Genomic DNA, 19,832 nt, shown 5'->3' with positions numbered 1-19,832 from the left:
GCAAAAGGTGAAAATATTTTTTTTATGCCAGGAGAGGTACCGGTACTGGCCAAATAGGTTCCGGAACAAAACAGTCCAAAATGGAGAGGTGCCAGTCCTGTTCTGGCAGGATAAAATTAAGCTCTGGGTAGGGCACCATAATATATTAGAACGACATGTATCCTAGGTTTCCTACTACAGTAGCTAGGACTCTTTCTGACCTCGCAAAATCCATAGGTGTAAAGTTGGCACACGCAAAAAAAAAAAAACATAGCTATCCTTGCACCCAGGAGTATCTGGGATTTATGTACAGAATAATACGAAATGCTCTGAGACCAGGTTGTGCACCCTTGTCACTGTGAACTGGGCTCTCACTGCAGCCTATATCGTAATTTGACTAGGCTTCTCTTTTCACCAAGTAAAGTGGCATGGGGACACAGTAAATTATTCGTCCTTACCGCCTGCACCCGTGCCAGATACACCCACTCATTGCGCGCGCGCTGCATCTCGCCTCAGTACTGTATAAAATATGTCTTAGGTACAGCATACAGAGATGGGATCACACTACAAAACTGTATAATGGGCATAGACTTTAATATTTGCATAAAGGGCTTGAGTCCATACTTTGCATTCAATTAATTTACATAAAATATCTTCATCCTATATTCATACATTTAATTTAGGAAACATTTTGTATAAGCTTATCCATTAAACGTCACACATTAAGGCTATGGACATTTATGAAGTAATACAGTTTTAACATTTCCAAAGAAGGGAAGAAACAAGTTAAGATCAGAACACTTTTCAAGCTTCCTTTGCATGGCCCTGGCACAATGGGGGCTATTATGATTCGGGCATTTAGTGACTCGGTAACCTGCATTATGAACCTCTATTGCAATGCGGCGGCGCTCCACAGATCCTTCAGTGTAGTGTTCCGCAGCGATAGGCAGGGGTGCTATTCCGTCATGTGATTCTGCTTTAGTCCTTCGAAGTTGAAAGGCAAGCAAGTCAGTGCGGGGCTAGCCTTCCTTAATCTTGGTTGCTGGAGTACTAGCTAGATGCGGTGACTTTCTTCTCGATTTCTTACTCGTGATTTTTCTTCAACTTTTTAAGATGGCCGGGGCAATTATTGAAAACATGAGCACCAAAAAGTTGGTGATCGTAGGAGTGATTCTGCTTTTATTCCAAGCGTTTTCTTTTATGGTCGGAGGCTTGATTGGTAAGCATGGTTTTTCCCAATTGTATTCCTTTATGTTGCAACCTTTGGCTTTGTTATGCGATATATGCGGTTGAATAATCACGATTTATAGATCGTATATTTTATGTATCAAATAATGAAAACAACTTAGTTCTTTAGACTATCATTTTAGAGAGTATGGTAATTATTTAAATCACTGCTATGTTTTGTTATAAAATGGAACACTATGGCGACTGTAGGGCTTGCCTTTAAGTTGTGCCTATAACTTTAACAATGTAGCCTTTAACGAAGTTTTGAACTCTTCAAAGTTTAAAGAAAAATAGAAGCTATTCGCCTCCAACTCAATCGTTTCCTCTGTATTGACGCTGCAAGGTTTAATGTGGTCTTAAACTTTAACATTTGCCGTTAATACACACACGACTTTCCTATTTCAGAAAACGTATTATAAAGTATCGAGTTAATTCATTTACTCATTGGCGTATGAGTTTGTTTTTCCAAAAGAATAACCTCTATTCCTGTAAAACACCATGGGAATTGGTGTGTATCTTTAACTTCACTTTGATTGAATACAGAATGTTTGCTCTCCTCCTTTCCCTCATTTGTCTGTCTCCGTGGCCCCAGGCAGGCACCATCTCTCTCCCCCCCCCCCCCCCCCCCCCCCTGCAACCCCCTCAAATCCCAAACCCCTCTTAGCGTTGCATATTTCCTCTTCTCCTGCTGGTTCCATTTGCATGGCTCTACTCCCCACTGACACACACACACAGCTGTCAAAATTGTGTTCTGCCTGAAGTACTACATCAGAGTTGCTGTCAGCTTTTTCCCCCATGTGCCTACACACTCACACAGATACTCCTACACAAGCTCAATGTCACAATAGTTGAGTCCTATGAGGCCTGTTACATATTCCTATCTCTAGTTAATTTGGGGGGAAACGTTCTCCACTCAGTCAGTGTCTTCTCCAGAGCTGGATGGCTACTGAAAGAAATGAGCTTGTTTGGGATGCTCCTGCCTTAGATAGTTTTAATGAAGCCTGATGCTTTTGTATTTGCTCGGTGGCCGGGGCCAGCCAGGGTAATTGAGTAGAAAGGCGTTCGTCTCCCCGTTATTGGACAACTCCGACACAGCATGAGGTCACTGGGCAGAGAGGCGGACACACTAGGGTAGAAACTGGAGGAGCGGTGTGTGCCCGGAATCTTAGGGTCCCGGGATAATTGAACTCTGAGGGGTTCCGTAGAGCTGGTTTAATTCAATTTGGTGTGTCTGTGTGCTTGTTCCTGAGTAGTCCTTTGTGAGGTGATACAGGCACACCTAGTTAAGAGACACATACACACACACACACACACACACACACAGATAGTTGATGGCCTGATTAGTTTTATGAAGCTGGTGCCAAAGGCCTAGCCTCGAGGGTGCTTTTATGCTGTGGTATGTTTTTTCAGTTACTCTATTGAGACTAAATAAATTGGCTCGACATCAGCTGGTAATGGAAAACATCTGCACAGACCAGGGCCTCGCAATCGGAAATGTTTCCTTGTTTTAGCTGTTTTCGTCTGTGGATAAATCATTAAAGGTGTATGATATTTGAGCACGTAAGTAACTAATGTGAAACATTGCATTGTTGTAGGTGTCTCAAATGACTTCCCTTTGAGCTAATCATTGATTATAGTGGCATGATGTATTCCTAGCAGGGATTTGTGTATTATCCCTGAATTTAGGGGGATATATTGAAGGGAGAAGTCACGCATGCTTTTTTGGCCGTGGCTGATGTCTTTCTCTAGCCCTGAGGGCATGGACCATGTTCTTACCTATTACCAATCCATTACAGTATTGTGTACTGGGGAATTTCCTGACAGCTAGCTTCAAAAGGATTGGGCCTTGCTACAGGGTGTTCTGTCAACATGTTTAGAAATAATTGCCACTTTGTTAAGGCAGGATTTGGCTAGGTTTGATCTAAAACGCAACTTCATTTTTTTGGGTGATATTCTATTTGACTGTTTTTGACAATAAACAAAAACCATAGATAAATGTCTTCATGTATGCCTACTTTGTTGATCTTGATAGGTGTATGACACATCTTAATCTCCAGAACAAAGCTTTGATTATGAGTTTGGAAATTGATTGTTTTCAACTTTACCATCAGCCTAACTATGAATTCACTGAAAATATACACACTTTGTCACACGTTATAGATTCATATGTTAAATTTTTTTTTTTTTTAACCGTTATTTAAATAGGCAAGCCAGTTAAGAACAAATTCTTATTTACAATGACGGACGGCCCTGGGCCAATTGTGCGCCGCCATATGGGACTCCCAATCATGGCCGGATGTGATAGTCTGGATTCAAACCAGGGACTGTAGTGACGCCCATTGCCCTGAGATGCAGTGCCTTAGACCGCTGCGCCACTCGGGAACCAATGGACTTGAAAATTCCACATGATTGCACTTTTCAGCATAATCAAAGGTTACACATAGAGCAGGGGTGTCAAAGTCAAATGGACGGAGGGCCAAATAAAAAAATCAGCTACAAGACGAGGGCCGGACTGTTCGAATGTTCATTGAAAAATTTTTAAATGACGCATATAGTCTAGTGAACCTAATTGAACCTACTGAAAACCTAACAAATATATTACAATATGATCAGATAAATAAAGCAATATTTTCTTATGGCTCTGTCAGTAATCTTTAATTTTCAACAGACACAAAAGACAAATTTCCTTTATATAAATATCCCCATAACATGAACATTAAATGAAAGAAACCGGTATTCAAGGCACCATCAGTAGACTATATTTTCTATTTTAGCAAAAGTGGGCTAAATTTACTTCAAAGAAAAAACAATAATAGCAATTTTCTATCATCCACTCAACTGAAATATTTTTAAAATATAATTGGATTGAAATACAAAAAAATAAAGTGCAAAAATCTATTAATCAAAAACAACACTTTGTTTAAGGAGAAGTAACATGCAGTGAAAACAAATATTAAATTTTAACTTTTAAACTTGAACTGAGTAAAAACTCTAAATATGTGATTGCACAGTAATGTTCACTTGTTTGAGGTTGAGGGTGATACTTGGTGGTGTCCCATCTTTTCCACAAGTTCATCAATGTTCGGGGTAAGGCTCTGAGCTGAAGAAATCCTCAGAATTGAGTGGAGGTGTTCAGCAGTAAGTCGACTTCTGTGTGATGTTTTGTTCAGGTTCATCAAAGAAAACAGTTGTTCACACAGGTATGTGCTGCCAAACATAGACAACGTTTGAGCAGCCTGGATGCGCAGCTGGGGCATTGTGCCGGGGAGGAAACGGGCAAACTCCGCAGCACCCACTGCCGCATATTTTTCCCTCAGTGCATCATTGCATTGGAGGTCAATCAACTCCATTTGGAGGTTTGGTGGTGAGCTTTCCACGTCAACAGCAAATGGGTTACCGAGCAGTTCCAACCTGCTTTTTTGTGCTTCAAAGTCAGCAAATCGGCGTCGAAAGTCAGTGGTAAGCATACCTATTTTATCAGCCAACTGTGTGCTCGGGAACGCACTGGTAGAGAGCTTCTCTTTCATGGTCTGGCAGCTGGGAAAGTGGCTCAAATTTTCTTTCCGCATCTGCGTCTCCCACAGAGTCAGTTTGGTTTTAAATGCCTTCACTGTACTGTACATATCAGAGATGACACGATCCCGACCCTGCAGCTGCAAGTTTATTGCATTCAGATGACTCGTAATGTCACACAGAAAAGCCATTTCACACAGAAACATTTCGTCTCGGAGTTGTGTTGTGTCTTTCCCTTTGCTGTCCAAGAATAGACAAATCTCCTCACGAAGCTCGAAACATCTTTGAAGCACCTTTCCCTGGCTTAGCCATCGCACCTCTGTGTGATAAGGCAAATCACCATGCTCCGTTTCTAACTCCGTCAGAAATGCCTTGAACTGGCGGTGATTCAAACCTTTGGCTCTGATAAAGTTAACTGTGCGCGTGATGATGCTCATTACATGCTCCATTTTCAAGGCTTTACCGCACAACGCTTCCTGGTGTATGATACAATGATAAGCTGTCAGCTCACCTGTCGCGTTTTCCTCTTGCATCTTTTCCCGTATCTTCGCCACCAGTCCGCTCCTGTGTCCACACATCGCAGGTGCTCCGTCGGTTGTCAAACCCACGAGTTTTTCCCAAGGCAGCTCCATCTCATTTACACATCTTGACACCTCTTCATACAAATCATGCCCCGTAGTTGTGCCATGCATAGGACGTAAAGCCAAAAACTCCTCTGTCACGCTTAGGCTGGAGTCCACTCCGCGGATGAAAATTGACAACTGGGCAATGTCAGAAATGTCGGTGCTCTCATCCACAGCCAAGGAATATGCAATAAAATCTTTTCCCTTTTTCACAAGCTGCTCTTTTAGATTGATGGACAACTGGTCTACTCTCTCGGCAATGGTGTTTCTGCTCAGACTCACATTTAAAAAGAGTTGCCTTTTTTCTGGGCAAACTTCGTCACAAACTTTAATCATGCAGTTTTTGATGAAATCCCCCTCCGTAAATGGCCGGGCTGATTTAGCGATCTCTTCTGCCAAAATAAAACTGGCCTTGACAGCAGCCTGGCCTTGTGATTTGGCTTTTTTGAACAGAGCCTGTCGAGATTTGAGGCCTCGTTTTAATTCCTCTGCCTTTTGTAGCCTTTGTTCCATGTCCATATTCTTGTTTTTGTCCGCGTGTTTCGTTTCATAATGTCGTCTCAGATTATACTCTTTCAGTACCGCCACACTTTCTCCACACAGAAGACACACAGGTTTTCCAGCTACCTTCGTGAACATATACTCCGACTCCCACCTTGTTTGAAACCCCCGGTTCTCAGTATCCACCTTCCGTTTTGCCATTTTTGATGGGTATCTGAAAGTTAATTTTACTGTGATGCTGACGACTGCTGTGCCAATAAATATTGAAATGAAGCAGCCTACTGCTCGGTGCGTCACCTTTGCATTGTGGGAAATGTAGTATTGGTGCGTGTAAAAGATCTGCGGGCTGCCGGCTTGCTGCGGGCCGGTTCTAATAATAAATCAAGATCATCCCAGGGGCCGTAAAAAACCTTCTTGCGGGCCGGATGTGGCCCGCGGGCCTTGACTCTGACATATGTGACATAGAGCATTGAAATAAGAACTGCAACTAAATTGTGGAACGATGTGGTCAGCAACCAAAAATTACCATTTAAATCCCCCAAATACTATTTACTGCTAATTTCATCAAATATAGATTTATTTATTTTTCTACACAAAAGGTGACAGATGAATAGAACTACTTATGTATCTAGGTTAGCTACCAATGTAACCTAACAAGCAATTACCCAGGCTAACGTCTGTTTTCCTCTCCCTGTAGCTCCCAGCCCCACCACAGCAGTCCACTACCTGGCTACCAAATGTGTGGACACGGTCAAACACCATCAGAGCACCAAATGGTTCATGCCCTGGGGCCCTAACCAGTGTGACAAGATCCGGGACTTTGATGAGGCCATGGCCAAGAAGATCGAGGCAAACAACATTGTATTTGCCGTCCATATCCCCCTGCCCAACAAAGAGATGAGCCCCTGGTTCCAGTTTATGCTGGTCATCCTACAGTTTGACATTGCCTTCAAGATGTACAACCAGATAGGTGAGCGACACTTCTTGTTAGATTTCAATATGGCTGCCGTTCATTGTGTCGATTGTGTTATTTCAGGAGTGACATTTTTACCTTGTTGATATTTGTCTGTCTTTTTTTTGTGTGCTGTCGTGTCTCCATCTTGTGTGTTTTTGTTGTCCGTCTGTCTGTTGTCTTTGTATACTGTCTATGTTGTATCATGACTCATGAGGACTCACCAGTCCAAGCAGTTCTATGACCACTGAAGTATGTGTCCTTTGTCTTCTACACTCTGTGGATCCAATTCTAAAGTATTCATGTGTCTATAGATACTGTTGATATTAGTGTCCCTCTACATCACCTCAGGCTGTTGGCTGCTTTTGTCCTGGCTATTGTGTTGACTGCATGAGGCCCCTGAGGAATGTTTCTCTCCTCTCAGTGGATTGCATTTATCTCACGCTGAGAGGAAGGCCTGACAATGACTGATGTGCTGCTGGTTCTCCCTAGTGATACAAGCCTCAGGGATCCATGTCAGAGGCTTATAGTCTCTATAGAACAGGTAGTTGGGGAAACTCGAACTGTGGTGGGCTGTCTCAATTTGGAAGCTGATAGCTTTGCAATTCCCTAACATGAAGTGGAATAACACTCTGCTGGGCAAATTTGTCACATTTTCTCCTGGCTATCCTCAAGACGAATTGTAACATGGTACACGGTACGTCCCTCAGTGAGGGTTGGGGATGAGTGTCTCACTCTCCATTGTAGAGGTCAATGTAAAATTAGAAAACAAACACAAAAGCCCTGAAATATTGAGTCATTTTCAGCAGCAGGTGTTAGATAAAAAAATTAAAAAAACTTTATTTAACTAGGCAACAAATTATTATTTTACGATGACAGCTTACTCCAGCCAAACACTCCCCTAACGATGCTGGGCCAATTGTACGCCTCCCTGATCTGATGAAGGCTAGTTTTTCCCCCATCCCTTTGCTCATCATAGCAGACATCCTGCACCTCCCTGTACCCTCTTAACATTCCTTTACGTTCAGACCAGGAATGTTTGGCCACATCCTTATCCGAACATGGTGTCAGTCAGATCTGTGCCCAATTCCGACTGGAACCCAATGCACTTCCTGTATACCTATTGCAATATGGTCCTATATACATGGGAAAAGGTCACCGTCGTCCTTACATCAATCCACTCTGTTCTCACAGATCTACCTGAAAATCCTAGGTGTAGGGATGAGAGTTTGATTTGGAGGTGTGCATAGATATCACATTCAGAAAATAATTCAGATATGGCAACCCTCTTCTGGCCTGGGATTAAGGGAAAGGTAATATGGATTTGGGCTTGCTTCTCCCTTCTTTGACTTCTTTACACTGTAGCAAGTGAAATATCTCTTAGTGTGTGGTTGGAAAGGAGGGGGCGACACTGACCGGGCAGATCGGCGCATGGCGCTGCGCCAGGTCTGGGGCTGTGAAAGAAGGGATTAGAGGGATAACAAAGAGAACTAATGAAGGGGGATCGGTGGGCCGGGCCGGCCTGGGAAAGTGATCAGAACACAGACTCTTTTAAGCTCCAGGAGCCCTTGGGATGGAGGGAAGCAGAGCCCAACGTCTTATGTTGTGTAACAGATTTCTATCTGGCCTAGCAGCGGTTGTACATCAACTACATTCAGCCGCGGGCCTTTTTATTTTTCCTAAGTGGGTGGTCAGGGGACTGGAACATAATTACAAATGATTTGTTGACTGCAAATTGACCGCAAGAAGCCCAAACAGATATAATATTTGACTAAAACATAATCATTTCAATCCTTGCTTACATTTATGTACGATCACAAATATCTCTTATGTGTGCGAATACTTTGGAACAGATTTTCAAAGTTCAAATCAAACAGAGCTGATTTGCTGGTGTTATGTCCAACAATAAAAACATTTTTTTTTTGTTCAGAGAACATGGGGATGCCAAATAAGATCACCCGCGGGCCAAATTCAGCCTGCGTGTCTTCAGTTGGGGAGCCCTGTTGTACAGCAGGGCATGAGGCACTCTGTAACATCTTCCCCTCACCAACGATATGTTGTGAAAGTATGCTTGATTTGATTTAACTTTTATTTAACTAGGCAAGTCAGTTAAGAACATTCTTATTTATAATGACGGCCTACCAAAAGGCCTCCTGCAGGGACGGGGGCTGGGATTAAAAAAAAATATATATATATATATATATATATATATGACAACACGCATCACAACAAGAGACAACACTACATAAAGAGAGACCTAAGAAAACAACAGCATGGTAGCAACACATGACAACAACGGCAGTAACCTGGCAGCAACACAACATGGTAGCAGCACAACATGGTACAAACATTATTGGGCACAGACAACAGCACAAAGGGCATGAAGGTAGAGACAACAATGCATCACACAAAGCAGCCATAACTGTCAGTAAGAGGGTCCGTGATTGAGTCTTTGAATAAAGCGATTTGAGATAAAACTGTTCAGTTTGAGGGGTTTTGCAGCTCGTTCCAGTCGCTAGCTGCAGCGACCTGAAAAGAGGAGCGACCCAGGGATGTGTGCGCTTTGGGGACCTTTAACAGAATGTGATTAGGAGAACGGGTGGAGGATGAGGGCTGTAGTAGATATCTCAGATAGGTAGATTAGTGAAGCTGCATTTTATGACAATAAAACTTAAATTCTGAGTGAGGTTTATACAGTTTTTTTCTCATATAAACTATAGTCATGTTTCAGTGTGTACTCATCAATGTGTCGTCATAAAAAAAATAAGTTAATGTCCCAAGCATGAAATTATTGTTGTTTACAGCTTGCGCTGCCAGATTAGTCTGATTCACCACCCTGTCCCACAATTCCACCCAACCAGATGCTGTGGAATGGGACTGTTATCCACCCCACTCTGAGTCACTGGGGCCAGGAAGACTACCTCTGATCATCTGCCAGCAATGTTATTGTGCCTGGCCCCGGGCCCTGAGGCAAGGGCCTAATGATCACCCTGATGTCAACAGCCGTCTATGACCGAGCCGCGGAGGAAAGCTAGACAACCGGCTCGGAAATGTCAAGCAGCTGCATATCAAACCACGTATTCAACTTCAGAGCTGAAACGTGTGGCTGTAGTGTCACTGATCTCAAATTCAATCCAGGTTGTCTTTGCAACTCAATATCATATTAGCTTGCTGAGCTCTAGGTCTCTTTTTTGTCTAAACAGAGGTCAGATAGTCTCAGGCAGGAATACTCTTCATGCAAGGCTAGGCTCTGCAAACAACCTCTGTTACATTTAATAAGGTGGAGTGCTAATTTGATAAAAGAAAATGAGTTCCAGCTGTCTATTGACAGATCTGGGTTGAGGAGTTCCAGCAGTTTATTGACGGATCTGGGTCGAGGAGGGAGTTCCAGCAGTCTATTGACGGATCTGGGTCGAGGAGGGAGTTCCAGCAGTCTATTGACGGATCTGGGTCGAGGAAGGAGTTCCAGCAGTCTATTGACGGATCTGGGTCGAGGAAGGAGTTCCAGCAGTCTATTGACGGATCTGGGTCGAGGAAGGAGTTCCAGCAGTCTATTGACGGATCTGGGTCGAGGAAGGAGTTCCAGCAGTCTATTGACGGATCTGGGTCGAGGAAGGAGTTTACAGCAGTCTATTGACGGATCTGGGTCGAGGAAGGAGTTCCAGCAGTCTATTACGGATCTGGGTCGAGGAAGGAGTTCCAGCAGTCTATTGACGGATCTGGGTCGAGGAAGGAGTTTGAGCAATCTATTGACGGATCTGGGTCGAGGAAGGAGTTCCAGCAGTCTATTGACGGATCTGGGTCGAGGAAGGAGTTCCAGCAGTCTATTGACGGATCTGGGTCGAGGAAGGAGTTCCAGCAGTCTATTGACAGAGCTCTAGGTTATTACTTTCTCATGGCATCTAAATCTCTCTGGCTGACTGGTAAGCAAAGAAGCAGAGCTCTGTGTGACAATATGGCCTCTGTCTATAACTCAACCAGAACCACTTTCTTTAGACAGTACCACACCAAAGGTAAGGGGATTCTACTCCTCAGTCATATGACTATTGCGGAATGCGTAAAGAAGCCCCCCAACTGCACCTTGCCCACTTGGTGTTATAAAGCTGGTCCCTGAGATGAATTGCCCCCCTTTCTTCCCACCCCACTCTACCCCGGCAACAATCACCCCTGGCAGGGGTCCAGCAATAACACAGCTGTTGAGCAGGCTTAGTCACTGTGGCGATGGCCGCTGGACTGGGGTGGAATGTTTGTGTGTGGTAAGCTGACATTCAGAATCTTTGGCAGTGTTCGCTTGAGAGGGGAGGGATAGAGGGGTTTGAGGAGAGAGAGGACTGCCAATACCCCCCCCTCCCTTTCCTCTCTTCTCCCGGTCAGGCCACCGGGTTTCTTTCGGTGCGCTCCAGCTTGTTTCATAACCGCACAAGAGTCTGTTTGGAAGGAGGAAGTACAGAACACTTTGTCTTTGCAATGTGATCTAAAGTCTGTCTTGGCATTCAGACTCCCATTTAGGTTCTCAAAGCACTTAAAACCAGGTTCAGCTCTGAAAGGTTTCACCTTCAAGTCAGCACTATAGTATCATTGCCTGTTGTGTAGTAGACTGAACTTGAGGCCTTATGTACATGTATGTAAAATAGCTTTAAACCCCTCAACAGGGAAATGTTTCAGGTCATGAATCATCTCTGGACTATTTCTGGATCAACACAGCACGCCGATGTGAGCGTTTGGTGCATCTGTTCTGATAGTGTTTTGGATGACATGGTTTCTTTCCTGCAAACTTTGAAGGGTTGATGGAACAGTTCACCCCAACTTGAAAGTTTCTCTGTTTTCATACTTCAAATGAGTAACTTTAAGGACATAAAATGGAGTGGCTACGGATGTGGAGTTTCTGTATCCCAATTTCCCAAGGCAAAAAAAAGATATGGATGTTTCTGCACATGTGCAGGATAAAACATTTTTACGTAGCTGAATGTCCACTCTGCTGTCTACATAGCTGCTGTGCTGAATGTCCACTCTGCTGTCTACATAGCTGCTGTGCTGAGTGTCCACTCTGCTGTCTACATAGCTGCTGTGCTGAGTGTCCACTCTGCTGTCTACATAGCTGCTGTGCTGAGTGTCCACTCTGCTGTCTACATACAGTGGGGCAAAAAAGTATTTAGTCAGCCATCAATTGTGCAAGTTCTTCCACTTAAAAAGATGAGAGGCCTGTAATTTTCATCATAGGTACACTTCAACTATGACAGACAAAATGAGAAAAAGAAATCCAGAAAATCACATTGTAGGATTTTTAATGAATTTATTTGCAATTTATGGTGGAAAATAAGTATTTTAACAAACTAACTTGCCCATTGTCAGAATTTTTTTATCGATCTGGATACATGCCCGGCTGCCTAGAACGTTCGGCGGCAGAGTTGGAAGACAATTAGCGATTGAATGTTATTTTTTCATCATCATTGCAAACATTGGCTAAGCTGCGCAGGAGGCAGACAGGCGGTCAAGTAGTGTTGTTTTTCAGCAACTGCAATATACATGACAACAGACAGACCGAGAAGGCTGGAGCCTTCATAATATACATGACAACAGACAGACCGAGAAGGCTGGGGCCTTCATAATATACATGACAACAGACAGACCGAGAAGGCTGGGGCCTTCATAATATACATGACAACAGACAGACCGAGAAGGCTGGGGCCTTCATAATATACATAACAACAGACAGACCGAGAAGGCTGGAGCCTTCATAATATACATGACCACAGACAGACCGAGAAGGCTGGGGCCTTCATAATATACATGACAACAGACAGACCGAGAAGGCTGGGGCCTTCATAATATACATGACAACAGACAGACGAGAAGGCTGCGGCCTTCATAATATACATGACAACAGACAGACCGAGAAGGCTGCGGCCTTCATAATATACATGACAACAGACAGACCGAGAAGGCTGGGGCCTTCATAATATACATGACCACAGACAGACCGAGAAGGCTGGGGCCTTCATAATATACATGACAACAGACAGACCGAGAAGGCTGCGGCCTTCATAATATACATGACAACAGACAGACCGAGAAGGCTGCGGCCTTCATAATATACATGACAACAGACAGACCGAGAAGGCTGCGGCCTTCATAATATACATGACAACAGACAGACCGAGAAGGCTGCGGCCTTCATAATATACATGACAACAGACAGACCGAGAAGGCTGCGGCCTTCATAATATACATGACAACAGACAGACCGAGAAGGCTGCGGCCTTCATAATATACATGACAACAGACAGACCGAGAAGGCTGCGGCCTTCATAATATACATGACAACAGACAGACCGAGAAGGCTGCGGCCTTCATAATATACATGACAACAGACAGACCGAGAAGGCTGCGGCCTTCATAATATACATGACAACAGACAGACCGAGAAGGCTGCGGCCTTCATAATATACATGACAACAGACAGACCGAGAAGGCTGCGGCCTTCATAATATACATGACAACAGACAGACCGAGAAGGCTGCGGCCTTCATAATATACATGACAACAGACAGACCGAGAAGGCTGCGGCCTTCATAATATACATGACAACAGACAGACCGAGAAGGCTGGGGCCTTCATAATATACATGACAACAGACAGACCGAGAAGGCTGCGGCCTTCATAATATACATGACAACAGACAGACCGAGAAGGCTGCGGCCTTCATAATATACATGACAACAGACAGACCGAGAAGGCTGGAGCCTTCATAATATACATGACAACAGACAGACCGAGAAGGCTGCGGCCTTCATAATATACATGACAACAGACAGACCGAGAAGGCTGCGGCCTTCATAATATACATGACAACAGACAGACCGAGAAGGCTGCGGCCTTCATAATATACATGACAACAGACAGACCGAGAAGGCTGGAGCCTTCATAATATATATGTTTCGTTCAAATCGCCTCAGGGTTTGAATTTCAGCTGTTCAGAAATACACTGCTCAAGAAAATAAAGGGAACACTTAAACAACACAATGTAACTCCAAGTCAATCACACTTCTGTGAAATCAGACTGTCCACTTAGGAAGCAACACTGATTGACAATAAATTTCACATGCTGTTGTGCAAATGGAAATTATAGGCAATTAGCAAGACACCCCCAATAAAGGAGTGGTTCTGCAGGTGGTAACCACAGACCACTTCTCAGTTCCTATGCTTCCTGGCTGATGTTTTGGTCACTTTTGAATGCTGGCGGTGCTTTCACTCTAGTGGTAGCATGAGACGGAGTCTACAACCCACACAAGTGCCTCAGGTAGTGCAGCTCATCCAGGATGGCACATCAATGCGAGCTGTGGCAAGAAGGCTTGCTGTGTCTGTCAGCGTAGTGTCCAGCGCATGGAGGCGCTACCAGGAGACAGTACATCAAGAGACGTGGAGGAGGCCGTAGGAGGGCAACAACCCAGCAGCAGGACTGCTACCTCTGCCTTTGTGCAAGGAGGAGCAGGAGGAGCACTGCCAGAGCTCTGCAAAATGACCTCCAGCAGGCCACAAATGTGCATGTCTGTTTGAGCAGACTCCATGAGGGTGGTATGAGGGCCTGACTTCCACAGGTGGGGGTTGTGCTTACAGCCCAACACCGTGCAGTACGTTTGGCATTTGCCAGAGAACACCAAGATTGGCAAATTCGCCACTGGCGCCCTGTGCTCTTCACAGATGAAAGCAGGTTCACACTGAGGACATTACAGACGTGACAGAGTCTGGAGACGCCGTGGAGAACGTTCTGCTGCCTGCAACATCCTCCAGCATGACCGGTTTGGCGGTGGGTCAGTCATGGTGTGGGGTGGCATTTCCATGTGCTCGCCAGAGGTAGCCTGACTGCCATTAGGTACTGAGATGAGATCCTCAGACCCCTTGTGAGACCATATGCTGGTGCGGTTGGCCCTGGATTCCTCCTAATGCAAGACAATGCTAGACCTCAGGTGGCTGGAGTGTGTCAGCAGTTCCTGCAAGAGGAAGGCATTGATGCTATGGACTGGCCCGCCCGTTCCCCAGACCTGAATCCAATTGAGCACATCTGGGACATCATGTCTCGCTCCATCCACCAACAGACTGTCCAGGTGTTGGCGGATCCTTTAGTCCAGGTCTGGAAGGAGATCCCTCAGTAGACCATCCGCCACCTCATGAGGAGCATGCCCAGGCATTGTAGGCAGGTCATACATGCACGTGGAGGCCACACACACTACTGAGCCTCATTTTAACTTGTTTTAAGGACATTACATCAAAGTTGGATCAGCCTGTAGTGTGGTTTTCCACTTTAATTTGGAGTGTGACTCCAAATCCAGACCTCCATGGGTTGATAAATTTGATTTCCATTGATAATGTTTGTGATTTTGTTGTCAGCACATTCAACTATGTAAAGAAAAAAGTATTTAATAAGAATATTTCATTCATTTAAATCTAGGATGTGTTATTTTAGTGTTCCCTTTATTTTTTGGAGCAGTGTATAATGCAGAGACAGACTACATCATGATTCAGAAGAGGTTGCACAGCCACTGCATGGCCAATCCGATGTCTGCATTTATTGTGATACGACCTCTGCAGAATTAAGGGAATTCATACTTCTTGCGTTTCACATTGAAGAGCTGTTGCGAAGGAAGTTGTGAGTTTGTTTATACAGGACCTCCCACCCTCACCTATTGTCAACCAATCATGCCAATGCGGAGCTGTACGGAGCCCTTCGCATTTTTAGAAAATTTGAGAGGGATGCGGTACAGAGCTCGCCCTTTGGTGGTAATGCAATTGCGTCACACCCTGTGTACTGAGCCTCTGGTTCACATTGCCTGAGCAAGCATAAAAAAGCATTGGCTTTAAAGAGCTAAACGTGAAGGGAGGCGGAGTGTTAACAGCAGCTACGTTAAAAAAAGCTGTACGTAAAATAACACTTTAGTTGAACTATCCCTTTTAGCCCAATGAGCCCATTGTCATTGTCATTTGTAGCCTTTGGAGTAGTTTAGACTTGCACTCATTGTCTTTAATGGTTGTTGATGCATACACCTTGGGAAATTATAACGTTTCATTCACACTAAGTGAAATGAATGATGTGTCAACTGATTTGACAGCCATAAAATTACCCAGGGTTGCTATTATCAGATCTTATGTTTAGCAGAGATGTGCGTCCTTTTCATAGCTCCAGTTGCTCTGGCCTCTCCCTACCCCTTATCACGACTCCAATTCCATTGGGGCGGCAGGGTAGCCTAGTGGTTAGAGTGTTGGACTAGTAACCGGAGGGTTGCAAGTTCAAACCCCCGAGCTGACAAGGTACAAATCTGTCGTTCTGCCCCTGAACAGGCAGTTAACCCACTGTTCCTAGGCTGTCATTGAAAACAAGAATTTGTTCTTAACTGACTTGCCTAGGTTAAATAAAATAAAAAACCATTCATATGCTGCCAGAGGCAAATGCTCGATGCTGTCTGACTCTAACCAAATACTCTGCCGCAAACGTAAATATGCCTCGCAACGCTATACAGTTTCGTAGTTTTCCTATAAGCGAGAAAAAATATTCTAATACAAAATATGCTTTTACTGTACCCAGTTTAGTAAAGTTGCATCCGGCTGTATTTTGAGAAACTCATGCTATCCAGCTGGAAATGTGGAGTGGAATGGTTCAATGGAAATGTGGAGTGGAATGGTTCAATGGAAATGTGGAGGGGAATGGTTCAATGGAAATGTGAAGTGGAATGGTTCAATGGAAATGTGGAGTGGAATGGTTCAATGGAAATGCGGAGTGGAATGGTTCAATGGAAATGCGGAGTGGAATGGTTCAATGGAAATGCGGAGTGGAATGGTTCAATGGAAATGCGGAGTGGAATGGTTCAATGGAAATGCGGAGTGGAATGGTTCAATGGAAATGTGAGCGTAGGGTTAGAGGATGTGTCCTACCTCGGCTGGAGGCCTTGTGTGAAAACAGTTGGATGCAACTTTGCCGAACTCCGTACAGTAAGTGTATCTTTTGTATTTGAAAAATGATTTCTCGCTGGTATGAAAGTTGAAATCCAAATCGTTTCCAAAACCGTATCGCAAGCAAGGATTCTGTCTCGATTGTAGTTCACATGGAGCCAGCTGCAATCCATATGTTCAGTTAATAAACCAGGATGGGGACCACTGTAAGCCCCCTTGGATAGTTGAGAGCTAGCCTCTTACCAAAATGACTCTGTCACCAGAGACTTATTTCATCGCTGGTTTACACAGATGTATTGATGTCAAAGCTACAAATTTAAATTGAGCAGATGTAAATAGAGAATTTGATTAACTAGTAGAAAGAGGAGGAAGGGAAGCGCTACTAAGGTACACAATAGTACATTTTGGTAGATAGAAGGGGCTCTTTGGTAAAAGGGGTGAATTGGTCATCAAAAAGAAACAAGGACCAAGGCACTCTTCATATAATTAATTAAAGTGTCTTTATTTGTTCAATAGAAGCAAAGTTTTAAAAATCTGGCGCGTTTTGGCTGCGTTGGATTTGATTCATTACATTAAGAGAATTTGATTAATTGCAAATTCCCCCTTCAATACTGATCTTGCTTGTTCAGACCTGCATAGATCAAAAACAGGATAGATTTGTAATGAAGTCTCCATAACTGGTATCTATGTGAAGTTTGGTAGTTGGTATATTTGTGAACCTTTGAACATTCAGATCACCCTAAAGTGTGATATGTTGACGTTTTCCCCCTACAGAGGATGGAGCACTAGCCACCATTGACGTGGGTTTGGCCTACAGAGATGACACGCTCAGTGAGTGGACAGAGATGGCCCACTCCATAGAACAGAGGAAGCTCAGCTGCAACTTCACCACCACCAAGGTAAACAATTCCATTCCTCAATATCTGTTGTGCTTCTGGCTTTTGCTTAATTTTCAGCTCTTAATCAATCTCTCAGTCTCATTGTTTCAGCTCATCAGATGTATTTTTGTGTAAAAGAAAAAATCCATATAAGTTGAGTTGTTGTCCAATTGGATATCTCTTACCATTTTATCTTGTGTCCTGCAGACGTATGAGAACGAGGGGCGCTACTATGAGTGTGACCTGCTGCCCTTCATGGAGCTGGGCAACGTGGCCCACAAGTACTACCTTCTCAACATCCGCCTGCCTGTCAGCGAACGCAAGAAGATCAACATGGGCATCGGCGAGATCAAGGACATCCGTCTGGTGGTGAGCATTCTCTACTGCACATCTCTTCCAGATCGCCCCGTCTCCTCTCGGCTGGGAGAGACTATAATATATCCTTTACTATGGAGTCTAAACACACGGCCGAAGTGTGAAAATACTTTGGTTCGTTTTCCGATTTTGTCCAAACTGATGGTCAAAATGGGCAAACGAGATGTTGAAATGAACTGTGTGAAAGACTGTGGCTGACGGTTTAATTTCCCATCCTATCAGGGTATCCATCAGAACGGCGGTTTCACCAAGGTGTGGTTCGCCATGAAGACCTTCCTCACACCAAGCATCCTCATCATCATGGTGTGGTACTGGAGACGCATCACCCTGATGACGCGACCCCCTGTGCTGTTGGAAAAGTAAGGCCGGGCCATATTGTTTATTGGACTGTAAACGGGATGTTTCTTTGGTGTTTATTCAAATTTGGCGTCAAAATAGAGTTCAGTTGTCCAGTGACATTGGTTGCTTTGTGGGCTTGGGCACCGTGTGTGTGAATTGAGAATTGATCTCTAATCCAAAATGCATGGGTGTGTCTTGTCCTAGCGATACACAAGTCAAACCTTCAGCCAGTGTAACGGATGTGAAATGGCTAGCTAGTTAGCAGTGGTGCGCGCTAATAGCGTTTCAATCGGTGACGTCACTTGCTCTGAGACCTTGAAGTAGTGGTTCCCCTTGCTCTGCAAGGGCCACGGCTTTTGTGGAACGATGGGTAACGATGCTTCGTGGGTGACTGTTGTTGATGTGTGCAGAGGGTCCCTGGTTCGAGCCCGGGTATGGGCGAGGGGACGGACTAAAGTTATACTGTTACACCAGGGTAAAACCCAGTAACCCCAGTGGATACCAGTTAGGCCTAGTGCTTATGGTAACATTAGTACAGGAGGAGACATGTCATTAGATTAACTATGGATGAACTGTGCATCTAGGTCAGATCTCAGTGTGCAGTGTCCTGGGTCCGTATTCACAAAGCATCTCAGAGTAGGATTGCTGATCTAGGATCAGCTCCCCCTTGTGCATGCATTCGTAATGAGCTAAAAGACTAAACTGATCCTAGAGCTGCAGTTGGTCAGCTACACTGTTAAATAAAAATGAGTACCGAATTGAGCTTTTTCAAGCAAAAATGATAACTAACACCAGATTGAAATGATTTACTAATGTAGAACGATACCCTATGCAGAGAGCTAAACGTTCAGTCTAGTTTACCCCCTGCAGTGAGGGGAGAGCGTATCAGTATGTCGCTGTGTTCAAAACCACAGGAACATTCGTCGAGGCGTAAAGCGTGTAACAGTCTTTTAGCACTCAACTAACGCTTCCACCTCAATGTTTCCTCGCTCTCTCCATCTTGTCCTTGGTCTTCGGCTCAGAGTCCTCCTTCCCAAATGACTGCAGAGTTCTCAGGAAATGGCCCTCAAACTCTATTTGTGGAGAGGAGATTATTTATTTCATGCTGTAAAAGCTTTGGTGAAGCCGTCATGCTATTCCTTAGAGGTGTCGAGATGTTAGCTTTAGAAATAAAAAGATTACCAAGAGACATGTAATGGGGAAATGCCTCTCATAGGTACTTAGGCTCCCTGCTGTCGCTCTGATGGTGGGATTCCTGGGAACTGGACCAAGGTTACGTTATTGTCTACTGAAAAGTCAGTTGACTGAATGCGCAAGGCGGTTGAAACTGGATTTGTTTAAAGAACTTGACTGTTTGTGTGGTGGATTATTAGGTTTTATTAGAACTTTTGAAAAACGGAACAACTCAATGACCACCATGCCTCAGGATATGGTTCTCTTTCCAAACCGAAAGTACATTCATGCCATTGTCAGTAGTTAACTGTTAATTGCTGGTGGACT

At 44.2% G+C, this 19,832-nt stretch overlaps 1 protein-coding gene across 1 annotated transcript in view; it reads left to right on the top strand.

The window, feature by feature from the left end:
• The first annotated feature begins 878 nt into the window (after positions 1-878).
• Positions 879-19,832, top strand: part of LOC110508941 (protein wntless homolog) — a 31,209-nt gene continuing 12,255 nt past the window's right edge. Inside the window, exons 1-5 of the mRNA XM_036966586.1 lie at positions 879-1,198; positions 6,541-6,813; positions 17,515-17,639; positions 17,826-17,987; positions 18,216-18,352. Coding sequence (XP_036822481.1) covers positions 1,093-1,198; positions 6,541-6,813; positions 17,515-17,639; positions 17,826-17,987; positions 18,216-18,352 — 803 coding nt within the window. The 5' untranslated portion in view covers positions 879-1,092. The remainder of the gene's footprint in view (positions 1,199-6,540; positions 6,814-17,514; positions 17,640-17,825; positions 17,988-18,215; positions 18,353-19,832) is intronic.

This window comes from Oncorhynchus mykiss, chromosome 28, assembly GCF_013265735.2.
Source record: "Oncorhynchus mykiss isolate Arlee chromosome 28, USDA_OmykA_1.1, whole genome shotgun sequence".
NCBI classification, from domain to species: Eukaryota; Metazoa; Chordata; class Actinopteri; order Salmoniformes; family Salmonidae; genus Oncorhynchus; species Oncorhynchus mykiss.
Note: the sequence above shows the minus strand (reverse complement) of the source record. Positions and strands in the feature narration are given on the sequence as shown.